This window comes from Crocodylus porosus, unplaced genomic scaffold (assembly GCF_001723895.1).
Source record: "Crocodylus porosus isolate Cpor-Errol unplaced genomic scaffold, CroPor_comp1, whole genome shotgun sequence".
Classification (NCBI taxonomy): Eukaryota; Metazoa; Chordata; order Crocodylia; family Crocodylidae; genus Crocodylus; species Crocodylus porosus.
This window is the reverse complement of record NW_017728949.1, coordinates 76,500,156-76,524,592: the sequence shown is the minus strand read 5'-3', so window position 1 is coordinate 76,524,592 and position 24,437 is coordinate 76,500,156. Positions and strand designations below refer to the sequence as shown.

The 24,437-nt window shown below is 36.4% G+C and overlaps 1 protein-coding gene across 1 annotated transcript in view; it reads right to left on the bottom strand.

Moving 5' to 3' along the window:
• Window positions 1-253: 253 nt before the first annotated feature.
• The window catches only part of ACVR2A (activin A receptor type 2A), an 83,447-nt gene continuing 59,263 nt past the window's right edge, over window positions 254-24,437 (bottom strand). Inside the window, exons 5-11 of the mRNA XM_019553946.1 lie at window positions 14,230-14,373; window positions 12,675-12,818; window positions 10,326-10,471; window positions 8,221-8,335; window positions 6,644-6,782; window positions 4,639-4,769; window positions 254-4,295 (exon numbers count right to left, since the gene is read on the bottom strand). Coding sequence (XP_019409491.1) covers window positions 4,101-4,295; window positions 4,639-4,769; window positions 6,644-6,782; window positions 8,221-8,335; window positions 10,326-10,471; window positions 12,675-12,818; window positions 14,230-14,373 — 1,014 coding nt within the window. The 3' untranslated portion in view covers window positions 254-4,100. The remainder of the gene's footprint in view (window positions 4,296-4,638; window positions 4,770-6,643; window positions 6,783-8,220; window positions 8,336-10,325; window positions 10,472-12,674; window positions 12,819-14,229; window positions 14,374-24,437) is intronic.

Below are 24,437 nucleotides of genomic sequence, written 5' to 3'. Positions count from 1 at the left end.
TAATACCAGAGGAGCAATTAAGATCAGTGTGAGGAATGCAAGAGATGGACAAGTTAAAAATTTGCCTTTGCCCAACCACTATCTTAGTGCCGTAAATCTTATACAAGTGCAGGTTGGGGCAATTGTTTTTCCCCTTCCTCACCTGCTTCAAACAGCAAAATCTGATGCTGAAGTATCATATAAGGAATAACAATGTTAATTTCCTCTCTCCTAGAGAAAACAGGAACATTTGAAAAAAGGCATATGCAAGTCATAGTAGTCACTTAATTTTTATTTAACTTTTTGGGGCAGTGGGGGCAGAAAGAGCATACACTTTTATTTGTACAATATTTAACAATCACTTTTATTCAGGGCAGGGGGGTTTGTTTTTGTTACTTGCAGAAAAAGAGCAAGTACAGTTTGACAGTAGTACAACCACCTGTGCCCAAAACACTGACAGATACAAAGAGTAAAGCTAAAATAATTGCTTACCAATATCTTGAGAGGTAACGAATAGTATATGGACCGAGACTGCACAAAAAAACCCAAAAAAACAAACAAACCGTACTGCTGGTTGAATATCTGAGGTAAATGATGTTCCATCAAGGATGCTACTTGTATCATTTTGCCCATAAAACTATATAGCTTTCTGTACTTTGTACCAAGTGTTCCTAATAAAGATAAATGCATTAAAAAGGTTAAAAAGAGAAACTGGAAAAAAAGCAGTCAAACTGATAACCCCATGTGGTAAACTATACTTAGCAATTTATTCTGTTGAACCCTAGCATGAACATGAAATTCATTACTAGTTTATCTGGTTACATTTTAGTTGGCATACCGAGATTGGATTTTAAAGTCACGTTTACATGGATTTCACTGTCTCAAACAGAAGATACAAAGTAGTGATTCTTAATCTTGATTTGTAGTTTCCAAAATACCACCATGAATGACAGTGCTAGTTCAATAACTCCAACAATTGAGGCACAGTCTCTGCTCTGAAATGCTAAGGTACATGTAGTAATAAGTGTACAAAGAGTAGTCATGCATTGTGTGATATAAAAATTTCCTAGCATCTAACAAAGTAAAAAATAATGCAGGGCTTGGACTTTCAGTAAAGCCAAAAACTGGCTAATCCATCAGTCCTGTGGCAGTTATACAGCAATCATCTAAGTAGACAGAGGCAAGCCAAAAACAGTTGAAAGTTAGAGCCATAGGACTGGCTTTTCTTCACAAGCCAAAAATACAAGGTGAACCATTGGAGCTGACCACACATGTACATATACACCACCATACATGCTGTATGAATAAAGTATGTAAAGTGACAACTGTCACTACATCTGCTAGTAAGTAATGCCAAAATATTTTCACCAGCTTAAATCTTATTTATTCCTGTCCTCATTCATAAATCTGGCTCAAGCATTATGTTAACTTGCACATCTTCTACATTTACTGTACTGTAAGTAAAAAAAAAAAAAAAAAAATACATATGTTAAAATGCCCTGCAAAACAGAAGTCGTCTTATGTATCAGAACAGCTCACCAAATTTCAGTTATTTACCAATTATAAAAGCATTGTTACTATGAACACCCTTTTCACAGTGATACTGTACTATGTTGTTAAAAATCAGAAAACTACAAGTACAACATTCAAACTTGTGGGGATTTCTAAAAGCAGAGTTTTAAAATATAAAGATAAATATTATCCCGTTAAATTTGTCTGATGACAGGCTTCGTGACTTCCCTACATCACTTGCAAACATGAAGTGCACTAGCAACACCAAAGGAGCTCCCAAACAGCTTGGCTACTAGGACCCATATCAGCAGAAGTTAAAGAAGGATCATGCAGGGATGATACAAGGCCCATCCATATATGACAGAGGTCATTAACAAGACATTATTTTTGCATTGAATCCTGAATAACTGAGCTGGCCCTTACATCATTTAGGCTGTTCCTTCTACTTTTGCTAATGAAGGAGTTTAAACTTGGAAGAGGAGTACAAAGTTTGTTGTAAAATATGGACTGTATTTGTTCAGATCTCTTAAGCCATGATTACATCTTGCTGTGCGTTTAAAATATTGTATCCTTGCATCAAAAATGGAAGCAAAATGAAAGTCCAAATCAAGAAAATGGGCGCAGAAGTAGTTTGTTTAATAAACAAAATGAGCAAGTTGCACCCAACAGTACCAATACCCGAAAAGAACAAGGGTTCTGGCTACTGTGAAAACTTAAGCCTAATAGTGACAAAGAGCAAGCAAAACAGTAGTGGGTAGTATGTTACACAAGAACAACATTGTCATTACCCTCCTTCCCCTCCCTGCTTAGTCTGCTTAGGTCTTGTTGATACATAACTTCTTTTATTGTTCCCAGAGGTCACGTGCATATATAGGTAGAACTGAGAGTATTCTGTGGTTTTATAAATAACTGTTTAAAGATAATATTCACAATGAGCTCCTGATTGAGACATTAAAAGCTTCCTTAAAAAAAAAAAAATGTAACGTATGATTTAAAACAAGAAGAAACACACCTGACAAAATTCATAGCATAATACTGGCTGTTGTTGGTTCAGTACTCTATAGAGTGTTTTAGAAAGTAAAACTTCATCTTGGACTGTACAGGATGTGAAGGATCAAATAAATGTAGTGTAATATTAAGTATGAAAAGCACTTTGGCACCTACCTACCATCAATTTTTTTTTTAAATGTTAAAAATAAGGCATGACCTCCTAAACCCTAAAATAATGTTGGAGTCAGTTGTGAAAATAATTTTAGGTTTTGTTTTTTGCTAGACTGTGCTACCTAAGTTTGCATTAGTTACCTCTAAATAATCATTGCATATTTTAAGTTAACCATAACTAAGTTATCCCTGAATTATTTTAAACAGTTATATCTGAAATCTGTGGCTATGCTTTTCGACATGATTGTACGCATCAGAAACATCAGATATTACTCTGACAAGATGGCACCAAGCTTAAGTGTAATGAAGTTGCAAATCTCAAAGCAGAGTGAGGAATTCTGGGTAATAAAGCTTCCTGAGGTGATCTTGAAACAGTGATACAGAACGCACTGCACTGCATACTGTTGAGCGAAACAGAAAAATACACCAAGCAGACCTTAACATACATAAATAGGAAAACAAGCCTTCTTTAAAAAGAATAATTAAGAGCTTTCCAGTGTCACAGCTCACAAAATTAAAAAAGTCATGCTTAAATTTTCAAATAATCCTGACACAGCAAACCTAAATAGTATTTAGTTAAATAAACGTATGCAATATTTTGGGAACTGGAGGTAAGATAAAAACTTTAAACTAAAAATAGGAAGAAAGGGGTTTTTTTGTTTCAAAACCAGCGCTTTTTATACACAACAAGCTAGCACAAGAAAAGGCTAAAACACTGCTTTAGGAATGGCCATTTACTGTTGGCATGAAGCATAGCTTACCCTTTTTTTTTAAATAACACAGTGAATTTGTAATACATCATTTACAAAACATGGATCAATTTATTATTCAAATTTTGTTAGTGTTGTCAATCTCATAATTTAGCAGAGTTGGAACTGAGGTATACCTTGTTGAGGGAGGTTAAAGTAATACTTGGAAGCCTCTTTGCTATATCCCACTTGATTACTTTTTGTTTATGTACAGAGAACAGCAGCACACTAAACATTCACAAGCTGTGTCATATTGGCATTACAATAGTCATTTTTATAAACAACAGCAAATGCAATAAAAACATGTTACCCTTTTTTAAATCTGAAATGAAATGTTTGATTTAAAAAAAAATAGCAGTAGTTCATTTAAGGAATTAGTCTCTTCTGACAGATATTAAGAAATCTGATGTCAGTTTTTAAAACACTTGATTAGCCAAGATAGGTCCATATTCTTCATTTACGTTCCTTAATAACATTTTACCACTTCTTAGTCACATGTCCTTCAGGCATATGCAGGGAATGCAGTAAGTCTCATGGATCCACGGTTGAAAATACAAAGACTCCTCAATGACATTCCAAAAAGACTTACTGTTCCTCATTTCACACTGAAAATAATAATAATATCAGCAGTCTCAATAGCGTTAGCAGCTCCAGTTCAGAGTCCTGTTCTGTTGGTCGGATACATGACCAGTGCAACAATCATAGACTGGATTCTTTGGGAGGAAAGTCAACGTTTGTCACCATGGTGACCACAGTCACAATGTCTTCTGTTGTTATAATATTAGTTAGTTTTTGCATCTGAATAATTCGTTCTTCTACGCACCCAGCCGACAACCTGGCTTCTGCATCATGATCCCAACATTCCTCTATCGTTTCACAAAGCATTGCCATTCCCTAAAGAAAAATGTAATATTATATGTATTATATTAAAATGTACGAGCTAGGTCTATAGTTAACATTGTTTAACACTGCCCATTAAGTGACACTGTTTTCAATTCCTTCTTACATTCACAAACTTTTACTGTTCCAGAACTGTTTAATATCACTTTACCCACCAATGAAGTTCATAAGCACCTTTGGAGGGCCTTAGCATGAGAGCTGGTATTTTAAAAAATAAAATCTATTAGCTTTTACTATTATAGCGAACGTCAAGAGATACTATCCAGAAGGTAAAGAAAAATGTCCATAAAGATCAGAACACAACAAACTCTGAAAACTTGCTGACTTTATTACTTACAGCATGTTTCTGCCAGCACTCTCTTAAAATAGGCCTCTTCTTCTTATGAACTACCACTTCTTGCATATCTTCAAGGGATGGATGCTGGCCAGTTTCCTCTTCAAATGGCAACATGTACTCATCCACTGGTCCTGTATTTAAAAAAAGTAAGTGTTATGTTAAATAACAACAGTTTTGTTTTTCTGAACAATTGGTAGCCATTAATTTAACGTTATGACAGTGTACTACCTAGCAATTTATTTTCTGTTGCCAGGAAAAGCTCATCCTGAAACTAAGTGGCTCAGTGTTGTGAGACAGAAACTTGAGTTGAGAAGCTACAGAATTAAACGATTACTTCCAATAATCACAATTCTTTAGCTCCCACATGCCCATGTGCTTCATGTATACAAGATAAGATTCCTTTGCTTAGTGCCCACAAAGATAGCTCATATACTCTGAGCCTCTGTATGCTCCTATACGAAGGCATACATGTTAGGGTCTTTGTAACCCTACCTATGTTCTCTCATAATTTGAAGCCGGCTCTAGCTGAGGACTCCAAAAAGAAGGGATGGAGAGCAGTGAGCAATAAAGATAAGGGAATGAAGAATAAGTGTAATATCATAATAGGGATTTAACTGTAGACCACAAAACCAACAATGAGGGGTCTTGATTAATTAACAGAATCGACCACAGTACGTGACTTGAGGATGACAGCAGACTACTGATCTAGACATATCTGTTGGAACAAGAATACAGAAAAAAAAGATAGCCTGTCCAAAAATTGTGGAATGAACTAGGGGAAACTTTTTGACTCATAAGAAGGACAGGATCTTCTTGCTTTAATTCTGATCAAGAGAGAAACTATTTGAGAATTTGAAGTCAGAACCTGATTAAAATATTCATGAAATAGAGTTTATTAGGAAAGATGGGCAACAGTGGAAGGGATACAATGACAGTGCATTACAAAAGTAGATTCTTCACTGAATTTTTAGGGCTTCAACAGGGTGGAATAGAATTGAGCTTGGGCATCTAATTCCACTCAAACATCCAACAGGGGGAACAGGGTCTAGCCCTTAGTAAAGAAAATCCCCTTGGAAGCAGCACTAGGAGAAAAGGAGTTCACTCTTTAATAAAGGCATAATACAGAAGGGCACATATTAAGCCGCCTTTTCTCACAAAAACTTGGGATGTCAAAATATGTTCCTAGTACAACTCAAGATATAACATCTCCACTGAAAAAACAAAACAAATAATGAAAACAGAAAAAAAAATCCCTGCAAGCCAAAAATTAAAAAAGTTCAGGATAATAACTGAACCAAAAATTAAAAGTTCAGGATAATAACATTTAATTTAGTTCTTAATTATTTTAACACTATAATTAATTTAAACTGCAAAGCAAACAAAGAAACAGGTTTTTATTTAAAAGTGTCGTGAGAAATTATCAAGACATTTTGTTCTTTTCCCACAAAATTCATTTTGACAAATGTGCATTTTCAAAAAAATTAGGCTGAAAATGTTTTGCCTAATCTTGCTTGCAACACCCTAGCTTTGATTAAAGCTTCAGAGCATAATTGCAGTTTTGTCAGATACCATATTGTCTGTTTTTCCCCAGAAGAAAGACACGGCGCCCTCTAGGGCAGTGAGATTCTCAGCCATTGCCCAAGAGATCCTTTTATGGGTATCAGTGTCCCACACAATATTAGCACTGTTAGGTATGCAAACACCTACACATGCTTCTTAAGATAAATTCAGAAATTTCAGACAGGAATCCAGGGTATCAAAAACATTCTGACCTGTTGTGGTCTGAGGTCTTTGCAACAGAATTGTTCTTGTATTTTTCCATAGTCAAGAAATGAGTGAAAGCTAAGAGCTAGTATTTTCCTAGGGGTGCTGAGAGTCTAAAAAGGTTGAGAACAACTGTTTTAGGGACATACATGAACGCACAGATTAAAAACTGCCAATTTACTGCTTTAATGCGTATAAAGGCTCAAGTTATACTCGTTTTGAAATCACACATTTGGCTTACCATCTGATGCAGTACATCGTGATGCCAATTCCCAAAGGACTAGTCCCATGGCATACATATCTATTCTCAAAAAAGCATCCCTTTGGAAGTTTATAGCACCTTCTAATACCTCAGGAGCCATATACCGCCGTGTGCCAACCTTAAAAAAAAAGAAAAAAGAGAGTTATTGAAGTAACTCTCATTTCTTTTAGACCAAAAACTGAATCATAGAAAACTAGGACTGGAAGGGACCACCAGAGGTCTCTAGTCCAACCCCCTGCCTGAGGCAGGATCAATCTGTTTGGACAAGGAAAATATTGTTTCAAACTTAAATCACAGATGTCCCTCACTGAAGACACAATCTAGCAAGATGCTGCATGGCCTCAGCTATCCCTGTAGTTCAGGGGTGCTCAAGCTCTAGCCCGTGGAGCTCACCACGGGTCCAGGGATTTGGTGGCAGAGGAGCAGCAGTAGTGTTAACTGCTCCCAGAGCCATGGCAATTAATACTGCCACCACGCTCCTGCTCCCAAATTTCCAGAGCTATGGGGAGCCCCATGGCCTGTGGGCCAGATCACATGGAGTACAGTGACACCTAGTGCATTAGATTATACCTATGGACTGACCCTGAGCTGGATCAGGACCTCAGTACCAGTCTCAAAGCCATACTTAAGTCTTTACTATTTTGCATATGTAGCTCTAATACCTAGTATGGGCCCCACAGTGTAAATCTGGATTTTGTACTTCAAGAATAACCTGTTTATATGTGCCTAAAGCCAAGCAATATTTAATTACTGAAAGGCCATTTCTCCTTTAATATAACTTGTAACTTAAAAACTATGCTGTATTTAAATATAAAGGTCCTTTTTACTGCGAGTAAATGATTGATGAAGTTTGCAGAAAAATTTATGTCAGGAGCTTAGAAACAGGCTGCTGATAACAGGACTATTCATTTCAGAACACTCTCAGAAAAGTTATGGAAAAGTAAAACTACTTTTAGTTATCTGTCTAAAGCATGGCAGACCTTCAGTACAGGTGCCACAGATGGCATGGACAACCTGTGTGTATCACTCAGCACACTGGGGGAGGGGATGAGCAGCACAGCAGCAGATAAGGCAGGAAGCAGAATACAAAGCAGCAAATTGGGTAGGGAGCACACAGAATAAATCAGGAAGCAGAGCAGGGATGATCAGGCAGGGAACAGAAAGCAGAACAGCAGATTGAGCAGAGGAAGGGGATCAGAGTGGCACACGAAGTGGGGGGACCCTAATTTGTGGCACACCTGCCAAAAAGATTGGCTCCCAGTGATCTAACTAATCTAAACAACATGAAGTTAAGAGCACTCATCGCCTGGAAAGAATCACAATTCTTTAACTTTTCCGAGTAATTTGTTCCAGAGAACTGTATGTCTGGTGTCGGTCATTATGAAATGAAATACACTGTATTTAGCCTTTAGGACATGAGCAAAAAATGCTCTCTCTCACAAGTCACAAATAAAATGGATTATGTGGGTTCTCACAAATAAAGGCATACATAAAAACATATTTATGCTGAGTAATTATTTTATTGTGTGTAAAATCAGTCTCGTCTAGATCCTTACCTGTCCATGCGTGTCACCTGCGGACTTTCCAGCCTCAAACTTTAAAGCTAGACCGAAATCAGCAATGCAAGCTGTAAGATTATTTTTCAAAAGAACATTTTTGCTTTTGATGTCCCTTTTAAATTAAGGGAAGAGGGGGGAGAGAGAGAAAAAAAGAGAAAGATTACTCAATCCAACATCAAAAAGTTTTGAGAAAAAAGTTAACAAAACAAAGGACTTTATCAGACTCATACTCTAAAAACACTCTGAAATTCATGGTTTAAAAGTATATTTAAACAGCATCAAAGGAGTGACAACAAAAGCTAAAAGATACAAAATACAGCCACGCATCCTTAATTCATGCTGTTTTAATATATTTAAGTGGTATAAATTGAGCTAAATACAGTATAAGTCCTAACGTTCAATTTCTTGTCTTTCAGTCTAAAAAGTAAAAATGGTCTCCACATATGACAGAATAAGCAGAACACAAAATGATGTAATCAGTAGTCATTTTCTAAATTATAACTGATTTTTAAACTGCACACACTTCAAAGACAGTGAAATATGTTCTATGGGGATAGTGTTGGGATTGTGCTATTAAGGTAGTTTTGGATATGAGTACTTATCATGAGCTGAATTTGTTTACATTAAAATGGAAAATAAAAGTCAGTAAACTAAACTGCTTAATTTTATAAAGGCAAGACTTTATTAAACAAATTAGTGACTAAATGAGACTGAAGTTTGTGCATGTGGGAGTAAAACCTCCCCCACTACCTTCAAGTATATTTTCATTGTTTTTTTTCAGGAATGATTAAAAACCATGGAAGATTAAAAACCAGATTTCTCCCCATCAAAACTGAGCTATGTTATCGGTAAGCCACCTCTTCCTTATTCTTCTGTTTTTCAACACCACCATAGTAGACTTGACACTTAGTATTTCCTTTTTCAAAATGGAAACTATTTAAATATAGATTTCATTTTTGAAAAACAAAAAAATTTCTCCAGTATTTCTCAACCCAACAAAAAATTTAAGTGACTGTCTAACTTTGCAGGGGATGGAGCTATAGACTGTTCGCAGTGGTGGCAGATGACAGAACAAGGAGCAGCCATCTCAGCAAGGGAAGTTTATGTCAGATACTAGGAAGAATTTTCTCACTAGGAAGACAGTAAAACACTGGAACAGGTTACCCAGAGAGATGGTGAAAGCTCCATCCTTGGAGGTTTTCAAACAGGAGCTGGGTAAACAAAGCTTTTGTGGGGATGATCTACTTGGGGATGGTCCTGCTTTGAGCTGGGGTTGAACTAGATGACCTCCTGAGGTCCCTTCCAACCCTCATTTTCTATGATTCTATGAAAGCAGTTGCAGTGACGTCAAAAAAAGACTCCATGCAAGGTCAGCAAGTGAGGAGTGCAAGTGTGTCAAACAACAAAACTCATACTGAATTTCTCTGGTACAGAAAGAAGCCTAGCTACTTTTTTGGGGGGTGGGAGGGTGTCTGTGTGATCCAAGTAGATACTAAAGCAAATTCAAATGGAATAGAGATCTGATCACGCACTGAGACATCTGCTTTTAGCACCTACACATGCCCTTTATTGGCCTATAAACCAGTGGTTCTCAGCTTTGCTGGACTGAAGGCAGCCTTTGGAAAATGCTGCATCTTAAATTTTACTTGGGTTTTTGACTGGAAAAATAACAGAACAAATCTTTTGTTGCAAAGAACTCAGACTACAACAATTCAGAATGTTTTAGGGACTATGGATCCTTTCTGAAATCGCTGGGTTTATCTTGTGATCACGCAAGTGTTTTATATCCAACAGTGCTAATATCGAGTTGCACCCTGAGAAACCCTTATAAGGATTTTCCTGGTACCATAATTGAGAATTACTGCTATAGACATTCACAAAATATCATGCATATTAATCTGACATTTTAAAGCTGTATTTTAATATTAAAAATATTATAAAAACAGATTTTCCTCATACATGCAAAGCTGCATTTTATTTGTTTATTAATAATCTCATTTTAGTATTTTTATCCAATAAACTATTAGAGTAAGGTGTCTATATGAGACCTCTAGCTTAAGCTTAATACAAACTTAATGCAACAACAGCTGAACTATAAATACCTATGAGATATGGCAGGTTTATGTCCATCTTTTAGACCTGGTATATCCTCATGGAGATAAGCCAAACCTCTAGCCATAGTTTGAGCAATATGACACAGTTCATTCCAAGAAACTAAGTTAGCCTTGAGAAAGTCAGTTAATGAACCCTGTAAAGCAGAGGGGAGAAAATTATTTAAAAAGTAAAACTTATTCTGATCTGCCCATAAACTATTCCAGACAATTTATAATTAGGAGAGAGGTTAAGACCAACACGTTTCAGGAAGAGCATACATAATTACATAGTGGGTACATCTACACGTGCACTTCACTGCAGTTAGCTAATTAGCTCCTCAATAAAGCATCACTGTCTACACGTGCACCAGTACTGGGGCTCAGTAAATTAACTTCACCACAAGATACTTATGGCAAAGTAATTTACTTCACAGGAATGCAAAGTGTGGATGGTGAATGGGGCTGTAGCAGTTTGAGGCAGCAGGCTGGCGGGGGGGAGGTCAGTCGCAGAGCTCCGCAGTTTCAGCACTCTCGTGCCCCAGCCAGCCCCTCCGCTGCTCCACCCCAGACTGCTGCGATCCTGGACGCAGATGAAGACGCTCCAGTTTGAGCTGCATTCATAACTTGCGTAGATGCACCCACTTAGCATCCACAGGTGTTTAGAAAAACAATTTATGGTAGATACTTAAAAAAAACCAAACTTTAAATAGCCAGTCAAAATAGATCATTAAAAAAAACCCCAAAAAACCCCACACAATAAAAATTACCATAGCATAAAAACGCTGCAAATTTTTTTGCTTTCAACAGAGTATCAGATATATGTTCTGGGCACACAAAAAAGAATCAAAAGGAACTTCATGGGTTCATCTCCAATACAATTTCTGAAAGGAATTACAGCAAAAGGCAGGGCAGAATGGCACCAGAGATACTAAACACTTTCCAAAAGACATACATGTTCGTAGGCAACAGCCGATTTTGTCAGACAGAATCTGTAAGTGGACTTGCAGAGAGCAGGGGTACTGAACAAAGAGTTATTCAAATGCCAAGAACAAGGAAAGCGAGGAAAGGATAGGGAGAGAGGAAACTGCTGAAAGAAGCATTAAGGCATTACGGTGATAGCCACATTTTCTTTTTCTTAATTCAGCTATGTATTGCAAACATGCAGGAATAGGAAAAATTCATAAAATGATTTTGCAGAAAAATGAACATTGAAAAAATGTTAAAAAGAGAAAATACCAAATAGAAATTTAGTCTGGGCAGAATCTGTACTAGTAAGTGCTGTTAACTAGCAATTGGCAACATTTAAAGCTGAAAGTTAGCTTGACCCAATATGGGTCACAGACAGGGAAGTGGCAGGCACTAGGACCCAACTGCTGCTGCGACTTTTCCCTGTGACACCAGGGAATGACTGCTGTCAGTCCCATGTCTGTAGACCAAATCAAATCGCTCCACAGGCCAGATCTTGCCCTTACTATGCTCTTGAAAAGTTTATTATTGTACGTATTTTTATCTGCAAGAGAATCAATGGCCTGTAGCGGCAAAAAAAACATCCTTGAGACTCAATACAACTGAGGGGTATTGGTTAAAATGTTGAAGATTTGCTTCCTTCAAAATGCCCACGATCTAAGATCAAAAAGTTGCAATAACTTATTTTTCCTGTTTTCCACAGTAACTTCACAATATATAGAGTAACATACAGTAATCTCTTTTAGTTTTAGGTGGGGCACGCCTACATGTGTGGGCTGTGGTACTGCAGATGGGTCTGTGGCACCACGTACTGCTCATCTGTGCCTGCCTGAATGCGGCCTGAGTCAGCCAGTAAAGTTAGTTTCTGGCCTGTTTGACAAAGCTAGAATAATAATCACTTTACTGACCAACTCTGGCCACATTCAGACGTTGGTGGATAAGTGGTATGTGGCCACAGACCTGAATGCGACACCACATACCACAAATGTATGTGTGCCCCACACTGCTATCCTGCAGCACTGTGGGGTAGGGGGTTGACCCCGGGGTCAAGAAAAACCTATACCAAAGAAAAGCAGAGTGGTGCATGTTGCGGCAGCACACGCAGCCCAAAACCAGAGCCCGGCCGGCCAGAACCACACTCCAGCTGCTGGCCAGGCTCCTAGCTGCAGAAGTGGTGGGGCTGTAGCTCCCTGAGGTCTCCAGGTAAAGCTGGACACTGCCTCTGAAGTCACAAAAACTGCCACGAGGGTTAGGATGACTGAAACTACCTTTATTTAATTTTGTTAATTAGCTCAAGTTCAAATTGACAAAGTTGTTCATAGGCTACAGAAACATTATAATAAAACCAATAGATAAAAAAAAGGAATATTATTGTAAAAAACTAAAACGTACCTTTTCATGAAATGCTGTAATTAACCAAAGATCTACATCAATGCTGGTGCCTCGTTTCTCTGCACCAATAAATTGCAAAATATTCTCATGCTTCATACCAGGCAAACTGTAAATTTCATATTCATTTTGCCATGACTGTTTGTCCTTAATCAAATACAAATATTAAATTAACACTCTGATGATCCTGACCAAAAGTAATTTCTTCTACATATCAGAAGTTTACTTCTGTAACTCACTGTGCAAAATTAACTGACCTTCTGCAGTAGAAGATTGAAATCTCTTTTGGCACATTACCTTTACATTCCTAACAATTCCTAAAAGGTACATACTGAATACTAATACTAAACTGACAGTTCATCTTCTTTTAAAAGACACTGCATTAAAGTAAAGTAAGATACTATATATTTTTAGCCAAACAAGAAAAATACGAAGAAGGTTTAATTTCTTTTAGAGGTCTGATTTAAAAAAAAATCACAAAAACTGATTTTCTCCAGTAGATATTTGTTTCAGTCTTAAAAGTACAATAAAAACTAAAGTGTCAGTTTGCCTAGATATGCTGTGTGGAACAACACAAGGAGTTTTTAGTCAGGGCTGCTGCACTGTCGGCTGAGCAAAGAGTTTGCCTGTTGTCCACTAGCATGATATTTAGCTATGCATCAGATTAATAAACAGTTAAAAATGCTTATCAAACAGAATATTTTACTGACACTGAAACTAAATTGTTCCATTAATAAACTTTTCAATCTGGATTTTAAAAGTTTCAGAATGAATAGTTAAAAACAGGGATTAACAAATGAGAAAGTGATGCGTTTTATTCACAACCCAATTCTAGCTTGCCCATTAGAAAATCTAAGCACAATTCTCTTCTCAGATATGAAAGTAAGTTCTTAATTTCTGCCACACTTAGGTCAATGTGGCTCAGTATGCTCACAGTTTAAGATCCTTCCACTACACATGAAATTTTAACAGCTGAACCACTCTAAACCAGAACCGTCACAGCTGCCTTGGTAAATGCAGCTGGGAACTCAACATTTCTTTTACTGCAGTATATTTCACTTTACTGAGATATGCCTAACTAATAAGCAGCCACTTTACAGAGACTTTCTGGGTAGTAGCATAATCTAACCATTGACGCTCATTCTGACTATGATTTAACTTGGACAAAACTGGGATTTTGTTTAGGGACATTTTGTCAAAGCTCACGAGCTAATCGCTACTTAACCCAACAGAAGGATGTACAGGAATTCCAATGCAACTATTCAAGTACTTGAATTACTTGGAAAGAAGTACTGTAGGACTAGAACTATTGCTACTCTACAGCCTACAACCTTCATATTGCATACTGGTGAATGATTTCTCTCTTTTAATTACACTTACATTAGTTCAATAGAAGTAAAATTTGCCTCATCGGCTTTTCAGCTGCAAACATTTCCTATGTGTGGTGACTGTATTAAAATATTTATATTTACTGAAAATTTGTTGAAATAAGAGTTTCTGTTACTATACGTAGAAAGTTTGCTTTTTCCAAAGTAAAAAGATAAGAACCTCAACTTACCTGAATTGGGAATATTTTGACAGCAACATATTCATTTAGCAACTGAGCTTTCCAGACACAACCAAATCTTCCCCTAGCTTTGACTTCTAGCAACTGCAGGGGCTTCAGACCCATTAAGGGTGATGGTGGTGGTGGCCCAGGGTCCTGAAAGAAGATATGTACACAGAATTAAAAATATAAATAAGTAATCTATAATGACAGCACTGGAAAGAAACACATGTAACTTTGGTATCCTATTTGGCTGACTTTGATATCACATTCTGACCCTCTCTCACAGAAGTGGAACAAACTGTCGAACATCCTCAGAATTAATATTCAAACAACACTACATCAATTCTCATAAAAATTCATTCATGGTGTGAAAGAATAGGAACAGCAAACACTGAAAAATGAAAATCAATTTTTTTTTTTTTTTTTTTTTTTACTTTTAATACATGATAGCGTGAACTGAACACATTTAACATAAAAGAAAAATCTATTTTTACATGTGTCGTACAAATACACATGATCTGGTTTGCATCTCTTGCTAAACATCTAAAATTTCAACAGCTTTCATGGCTTAGTGGCTGTACTCTACACAGATGACTACCATTCCCACTTCTCTTGCTTACTAGATAGGTAAGGAAGGTGGAAAGCTACAGAAGAAAAATTTCCCCATGCCATAACATCTCCAGTTGAAGGAGGAAATCCCAGTCAGTCCTCAAATATAAAAGAAGTTATGAAGTACAACTATAAGGATGTATAAGATAAGATCTATGTTATCAGAAGCTCTGAAAGGTATAAGGACAATTTCTCATGTTGAGAAAGATGTAATTAATTTACATATACCAAAAATTTTAAACTATATTATATGGATTAATTCTATGCACAGCTTATACAATGTAGTATATTTTCAATTCTCTGGGCAATGGCAAGTTTCTTTAGTGTTGGGTTTCATCTCTCTTTTCAATAAACATTAAGGCTGGCTTGTCTTTATATGATTATCATATTGTGAACAAAAACATTAGACTTGCTTGCATGAATCTTTGCAAAAACAAAATAAAAAAAATCAAAACCTACTCTGAGTTACACAAATGCTAACACTTCCAACAGAGGCTACTTTTCTGAATTAAAATATAGCATGTTATTCTTAATAGTAAGCATATGCCTTTGACTGAAAACAAAGTTTTATGAATGAGACTGTAGAATAACTAAATCCTTTTCTACTCATCTGTTGGATAGGATACAGATGGGGGAATAAAATATAGCATGGGGGAATATAATATAAATTATGGTATATTAGTGGTAGAAAATAATATAAATAGATAGTAAAATAAAATATAGAAGACTAAGTCTATTTTAAAATCATTTGTAAAACACAAACTTTGATTTCACAAATGGATACTGCCATATTATCTTTTTATGGAAAGAAGCAAGAAAAAAAACAGGCAAATTAGTTTTACCAAACATTTTTGTTGTTTTACATAACCATTTTTAATGCTTACTAGATTTTAAAACTAAAATTGTTAAAAAAATTTAACATCTTAAAATTTATTCCCTATTATCAGAACAATGATAAATGTTCCCTCTCCACCACATTTTCATTTGTTTTCTATAGCACTTAGAAGGATAATTATTCTCATTTCATCTTGCTTCTCATTGCTAAGTCAAAGTGCATCCTTTTTTATTTTAAGCAAATTCATTCTTCAAAAAGAAAACCACCATCATGTATCAGCAGGTTTATTCTAATTAGCTAAAGAAACTTTATTCTGTAATCCTACTTAATACCTAGTAAAGAACTCTTTACGAATTATGATTTCTTCCTCAATAAGCAATGGCAACTGTTTATTAAAATGGCAACATTTTTCAAGAAATACAGATTCCTGTAAAATATTAAAACTACTCAAAACATACCAAAATCATAAAGACACTTGCATTAACTTTTCATATAATGTTAAAAATCTTTCAACAAACAGGAAAACAATGAATGCTTAAAATAAAACTAAATTACATAAAAAAGCTGATTAGAAAAAAACTGATAAAAATATCACTACTACACAAAAAGAATAATTTTCAGTCATACAGTCTTGCACCCAATTTCAGAGCTCTTTAAAAACATTACAAATCCCTGTAAAGAGGTTGTCCTCATCTAACTAATGCAAGAAGTACAGCAGAGAACAAGAGGCAAAACTTCACAATGAATGTTTCAATTTACTTGCAAATTCATACTATGATATGCAAATAAATAACCTTCTTTTCAAGAGAACTGAGCACCCAACGGTTCCTGTCAACTCGAAGAAAAAAATTTCAGGCACTGATTTTGAAGTCTTGATCCTAATAACTTGCCCCAAAGAACAATTCTGTGGCAAACTGGTAAATAAAACTAATGTTCGACTCTGCTTTAGACAACTGAATAGCCTTTCCTCTCTGAAATCTAAATGTATTTTTAAAGGCACTATCTGAATTTGCTGTTTATCATACAGTAAGTTCAAAACTTCTCTATTCATTGAAAGAAAAAGGATGATGAAAACCACTGAACTAGAGAGACTCTCTCTCAAGCAGCTGATGCAATCACATGATGATGTTACAAACTCCAAAAAGTTTCAGAAAATAACGTTCTCCAGTTTCGGTGACATTTATTTCTATCACAGAATCACACAGCCTACGTACTCCACAACAAAACACTGGTCAAATACTTTTGTTCACCTTCACAATAAAGTGCATGCAATACTTTTACACAGAGGCAGCTGATAATTTCTGCAATTTCAAAATTTCCCTTTCAAAATGCAACAAAAATTTCCTACGAAGTTCTAAACTGCTTTTAATATTGCTAAAATTAAAGAAGTTTCTTTATCATTTGTCCTTTTAGAACATACACTGAGAAAAAAGGGTGGGTTTTTTGGGAAAAAGTCTATTTCTTAAAAAGTGAAAAAAGATTATATTTCAGCAGAGTACTTTATTTCAATTATTTTCTAAACACAATTTCTTCAAAAAAACAGTGGGTTTTTATAAAGAATTTCATTTTCAACAAATTGGAATTTTTAAGACAGACACTGAATCAGAAGATTTCCAAACCATCCCTACTTCTACGCAAGTCATCTGTGTGCCACAAGCACAAATAGTTTGAAACGACCTTTCCAAAATTTGTGTTTAGCTTGAGCACTCATTATGTTCTGAAATGTCTAATAACCGAACTCTGAGATTGATTAACAAAAGCTTCTGCTACGGGCTGATGTATCATCTGATAAAAAACAGACGTAGGTCTGTTACTTACTGGCCTTCAGTTAGATTTTGGTCATCCAGTTAAGTCACAAAGCTGAACTAGTATGAATCTAAATACTGAAACAGATTACCATGGCTATACAGAAGTTTTGTTCTGATTTTTTGTTTTGTTTTGTTTTTTATTTCAGCTTTTGCTCTATTTTTGGTTCCTATTTCTCTTGGCTCTGATTTTTAATTCCGAGGCCAGCTACATACACCATCCAATCTAGCTCAGGAGATTAAGAATAAATGTTGAAGAGATCAAGACAGGTAACTTACATAAATGTTTTTCCCCTAGCTGATTCTGGGAACAGCCATCAGGATCAAAGTGAAGTCTAACAAGTCTCAGGCTGTGGAACTTTAAAAAGTTAAAATGGGTGTCTAATCTGCTAAAAAGGGCCGCCTGATTTAGAAAATACAACAGTTCCTTCAGCCTACTTAGGGCAGGCTCCAGTTATCACTTTCATATCAGAAATGAACTAGGTCATTAAAGAACTGCTTTAGGGAAATAGGTGACAAGGAATACCCAAAAAGCAGAGAAGAGATTGCTAAAGAATAATCATAATTAACTTCTGACTGCAAAACACGGGAAGATCCCAAAGCTTGTTTGATCCAGTATTTGTTGCAAGTGCACCTAGCAAAGAAAATCTTCAAATAATTTACTGACAAAGTGCGTTTTATTTAAAAAACAACCCTTTGATGGAATGAAGTAATCTGTTTCTTTCAATTAAGCCACTGAAGTTTCAAATGGTAACATGGAGTCCCTCCAGTGACCAAAGCCACGTTCAAACCAATGACCTAGATGTGAAATTACCAAACTCCATGGCCATCCAACTCCACAGCATGAGAGATTTCAGTGAGTCTTTAAGAGTACTATAAACATAAAAATAATTTAATATTTTGATCCAAGCATGCTTACTGACTGCTTCTACAAAATACTGCAAAAACTTAACTCTTATCAAAGGAACAATAAGAAATGGATTGCATGTCCACAAATAGTTCAACAACCATGAACAAACATCAATGCATCTTACCTCAATCATAATATGAAAGGCGTGCTTGCAGAAGGGGAAAAAACACAGGCAAAGGAAATTACTATTTATATTAAGAATGAGGTGAAAAAGCAGCTTGCAAGAAAAGTGACACATGAAAGAATAGTTTCAGCTAGTTACAAAGTATATTCATGGGAATAATATATTTCTTACATTAATAAATTACTTAAATATAAAAATCTACCACTGATAATGTAGTGTTAGTAAAGAAAGAGATAAATACAGGTACAATACAGACTATTATAACTGGAAAAAAAAAAGAATAGATCATTTGTAAGACTAAAGGAGGAGGGGTATTTTAATTGCTTTTTAAACGACAAAGTTGTAAAAGTGTAGTATAACTAAAATAGTACATGGACGATCCTATGTTCTGTGCACATTCAGCATTCAGTGCCATTCCTATTTAAATAAAACATACAATACATATTTAATAGAAATGGCACTGAAGACTAAGTGTACATGGAATGTAAGATAGTCCATGTAATATTTTACTTATACTACATTTTTACAACTGTGCCTTTTAACATATTTTCTTGTCTGATTAATTTTTTAATCTATTTAGTATTTCTCAATTTGAAAAGTCTATTCTGTGGAGAGACTAATTAACTTGCAGAATAAAACTGATTTTTTGCCATATTCACAACAGTCCACAAGGTGGCAGTGTTGCATCTAAAATTAAAAGGCTATACTTTTATTAGTAACCTATGAAACAATGTTTAATGCCCAAGCATAACTACAAAAGATTATAATATAGTTTATCATGCTAGAGCTATAGTATTAGATTTAATAATTTGATCGTTCACGTGTTACAGGTGCAGTCATAAGCAAGTAATCCTACCAACTGATGGACATAAAACAGTCACACTTAAGCCTTTTTCAAAAAGTCAATATTAATACTTAATTATTGTTTATGTACTTTTAGTGAAAAATTTTGTAAAAAATTAAAATCAGAACACAATTACTAGAGTTTAGACATTCAAATCAGAATGGACCACTTGGCCATATTTTTTCTTTCCTCGATCAAATGCATATTAGTATCACTTAACTTCTATATATGGTTATAAGCATATTTGTTAAGTTTTACTGCACTTTCTGAAAAAATACTGCAGTTTTGCCCCTTATTCATTTTATCTGGACTGCATCATCATTTAATCAGATAACTGTGCAACAGAAAAGAATTCAGACACTGTGGTACTCAGACATCACTTTATGGCAACTATCCCTACCTATCTTCTACCCTGTTTTTATTTCCTTAGATTATAGATACTTCAGGGCTAAAGACGCTCTTCCTCTGTGCTAGGAAACTGCATAGCACATGCTGAGCAGTATCTAAATAATTAATAATAAACTAGACAAAGTATTTCTTGGAGGCTGGATTAGTTGGAGTTGGCTTTATGAATATTACAGTAGGGCTTGCTGCTATAGAAAGAAGGACCAGACTGCAACTGATCTCCCACTGGACTCTTCGGCTAGCTAAAGGGGAGAAAATAGAAAAGGACAAGGCCAACAAGTAGCTTCTCTAACGCACCCCAAGATCTTACAGAAGAGTTTGGTAGCATCTACCAGAAAATACAGTTTGTCCTTTGAACAAATAAAAAATATATATATATTTTTTCCAAAACCAAACATTGTAAAAAAGCTGAAGATATTAAAAGGAGAAGAATTTCCTTATAATAAAAATATTTCCATGACCTCTGTGGCAGAGATGGTGACCTGTTTCAATTTAAACCATGGTGCATCCCTGGATACTTTCAATACTGAAAATAGATATGCACAAGCTATGCTCTGCATTAGACAGAAAGTTTCAGAATGAAGAAAAGTTTTTCCAAGCCTGCAACTAAAATGACAGCCATTCTAGGTGCTAGAAATATTCAATTCATAAAACTAAACATGTGATATGAAAACAATTACTGAACTGGCAGTGCTATGAAAATAGAAATGCATACCACCCACCCAACATGTTTAGCCATACTTCTCCTAATACAAGAGGTCTGAAAATGAACATTAACCACCACAAAAGTTAAACAGATACATTGGAAATATTTAAGAATCTTTTTGTTGTTAATGTTATAAAGCCATGTTTCATTACCCAGAAAGTATGAGGTAGATTGGCTTTTTAGTCCCTAATTCAAGAGGGTCTGTGAACATTTTCCAGAATCAGAAACTGGGGAACAGATTGTAAATATTTAGTTGATCTAATAAAAGAGATCAAATTTACCTAAAGAACCTTATCTGACAATATCTATAGGCTTTCCTAGTTAAAAAAAAAAAAAAAAAAAAAGATTTTGGGAAAATTTCAATGTGAAAAAAAGCTTAAAGGAAATAGGGTATCCCCAATAAACACCACATACATAGTTTCTTAAACAAGGGATAAGAAACTAAGTACAAATCACCAACTTGAAATTCTGATTAGATAAAGACTGGGGGCTATCATTCTATCCTTTTCTTTCTGAGTCTGAGTCAGATTATTTGCATAAGCAACTGCAGTGCCACATATACACACTGTAACACTGTAGCTTCAACCTAGCTCTGAAAAAGTACAGCTCTTGAATGTAAAGACAGAGTAGCATGGTAAACACACACGCACACACCAAATATACAAATATTTCCCTCCCCTATGACTTGTATGAGCTACAAACATCTTGAACCTTGTCTGAATCAGACAAATGAAAAATAACCGTTTATTATAACCAGAAAGTTAAAAATGTGGCTGTTCCCAAATTTAGACTGTGCATAGTCATAGTCTGAACTTTTATAGCCCATTACAAAAAAAACCCTCTACAAATACGATTTTTTAAAGTACATGAATTATGATCATGAGTTAATGCACTGCAGTGGTTCCTTTTTTGATCCCAGTTTGTTGTTGGGTTTCTTGAAACACAACTTCTGTCCAACACAAGTCCTTAACCTGGTATTTCATACATGATCATGCTTTTCCTCTGTCAATTTCAACTTGTGTAATATTGGCGGTCAACTTTAGCAATGCAAAAGATTAACTGAAAGTGAGTTCAACCTAAAAACCAAACAAACAGGCTAACCATTTGAATATGTATGATTAATTAGACAAGTGAAATGCACGGCTAATTGGAATACACATGCGAGAATTATTTTATTTTCCAAAAAGGAACTTAGCACAGGTGATGTTATGTTCAGAGCTGGACTTCACAAGAGGTATTATACGAGGAGTATAAAAGGTATTATCACTGACTAGTGAAAGAAGATTACAATTCTGATACAGAATAAGGAATGGCAAATGTTTGCTTGGTGGGCAGAAAGAGAAGTAATACTAGGACAGTAATTTTTGCATACCCTACACCTCATCAGCTAATTAGAACAGTCACGTTTTTAAAGTATGCAGAACATTCACCGTCAAAGCCACCAGCCTGCAAAAACTTGAAACAAGAGGAGCAGCAGCAAAGGATCGCTCTGCAAGCCACTTTAAAAGGACTTCACCATTAAGTTACTGTAATCATCTGAATCAAACACAACACATACCATAGTGCCCATCATCCCATCTAAGCCAAAAATAAAGATTCTGTAGTAGACATTAACAGCAGTATCAGTCTAACAGGTATGATAAAATTAGAAACTCTAAGGGAAGAAGACTATCTGTAGCTCAGCATAAACTTCAGAACACAAGCTTCAATAAGTTCCCTGGAGGTAAGCTAAACACACTAGTTAACAGCTGTATATGTTTTACCAGTTTTCAAACTTGTATGTTTAGATCTAATTTACATGAAAATGAGAGACTAAAACTATTGTCTAGAGCCAGCTAAACAACATGCAAGCACATTCCTAGTCTTCTTGGACCCAACTGTACCCTGCCCAGCCCTTCCGTCTATGAGGGTGAGAGCAAGGCACCCCCATATACACATGCCCCCAACATACCCTACTGCTCCTCACTGCCACCCTCCTGGGCAGAAGGGTCCTGCTGGGCCAACATGCAGCTTCTGAGAAAAGCTGCTGCTGCAGCTGCTGGGGAATTGCTTAGCTCCCCCACCATCCTGGTTGTTACAAGCAGGAGGTAAGGAAGCAGAGCTGCAGCTGGGCAGGAGTGTGGAGGGTGGGGCTGCAGCATGGAGCTCATTCCCAGGGGGTGGTGGCAATGTGGAGCCCAGGTGGGCAGTGTGGGCCATACTCCTCCCCTGGTGCACAGCCCCACCAGGCAGTGGTAGCAGCAGCAGCAGGCAGGGGTGCTCATGCCTGGCAGCGCAGTTCCAGCCAGTGCTGCACACGGGGACAAGGGATGAAGCCTGCACTAGCCTGTCTCTATTGCCAGCACTCCCTGCTGCGCACATGCAGCCCCCGCACTTGCACAGCACAGGAGGGAAGTCCCACGTACTGGAGTTAGCTATTTTTCCTGCCCTGTCACACAGGTCCAGGTGTATGATTAGTTTTGATTAGTGTATGATTTAGTTTTTTTCTGGTTCTAACTTGGCAAGCTCCCCTCCCAAAAGGAGCATTTCCAGGGGAGCAAGGGGAGGGACTTCCTGTGGTAAAGGTCAGGGGTGGGACTTTGAGTCCCAAGATGGTGACCAGGGGGATGAGGCAACTGTCTAGGTGCAGGGCTATCCTCAAAAGCTCACAAAACCTCATTAAGCACCTGAAGTATTTGCCCATTAAACCCTTCTTCTCAAAGGACCTCACTTTGGCCTGTCCATAAAATTAAAAAGAAACCTAGTTTGAATCCCACTGAATTAAGCTAATTCAATACTCAAAGTATCACAATTTAAAGAAATATAAAAATGAAAGCATACCACAATGTAACTTACATCAATATGTAAGTTACACCAGAATTAGGAGTCAACAGACAGGGAGCTATAAAAGGGTAGCTCACACAGTTGGCTGTTATGACTACCTTGTTGCTTGGCTAGGAGAAGAGGTAACTGCGATCTGGACTTTAGCAAACAAGATTCCCAGGATAGACACGGACAGGTGAAACCTAACAGCACAACTTTCACCAGTAGCATCTGACCCAATTCTAGTGGTAACATTCCACCAGACCAGATGAAGTTATCCCAGCTTAAGAGTTTGTGTCATTTGTTACTATTTGACTGTTATACTAGTATTTAATATAAACTGATTTAATCCGACTGCAGCACCACCAACATTCCACACGTCCTGCTGGCCTGAACTCTTCAACTACTTCTCTTGCTATACACTCAGAAATCCTTCTACCTGATCCCACCTGTCAATACAATACTGCATCTATATGCAGCGATCTGACCGGATATTTTTCACCCCTTAATCCATTTTCTGAAATGGAATACATTTTCAGATAGTATCTCCTTAAGTTAAAGGTATTTTATCTTGAACTGACACAATAAACACATTGCTTTAAGATGGAGAGTCACATTCTGGGCATAACAACAAAAATTTCAAGTGCTTTTCTCCTTCTGTACTTAAGGTAGGAAAGGACTATAGCTCTAGCTATCTGTATGAATTAGTACAAAGAATAAACAATAAAACGGATTATATTTGGATCCATTGCAGGGCTGTGAAAGTGCCACAGCCACAATCTTCATTACCGAACATCCTTAACAGCAGAAGCTACAAACGCTAAATAAAGGAGATCAGACCTTTTCACTGAACTACATTATTATCCACTGAGGCAATTTCCCCCAAGAACACAGGAATTAGTTGGGTAGCGTGAGAACAGCTTAACTGCTGTTGCCTTTGCTACACCTTACCCTATAGATCAAGAACTTCATTCTCCAAAGCCATAACCTGGTTATTTTCACCAGGACTAAAGACACCTACTGCATTTTAATGAATTAAAAAAAAAAAAAAAAAAAAAAAAAAATTCAACTGATATTAAAAATCAAAACAGCAATAACATTTCTACTGATTTTGAGCAAGTATTTGCAGTCAATATAATAATTAACTACATAACAGCACAGCCAGAAGTAAAAACAG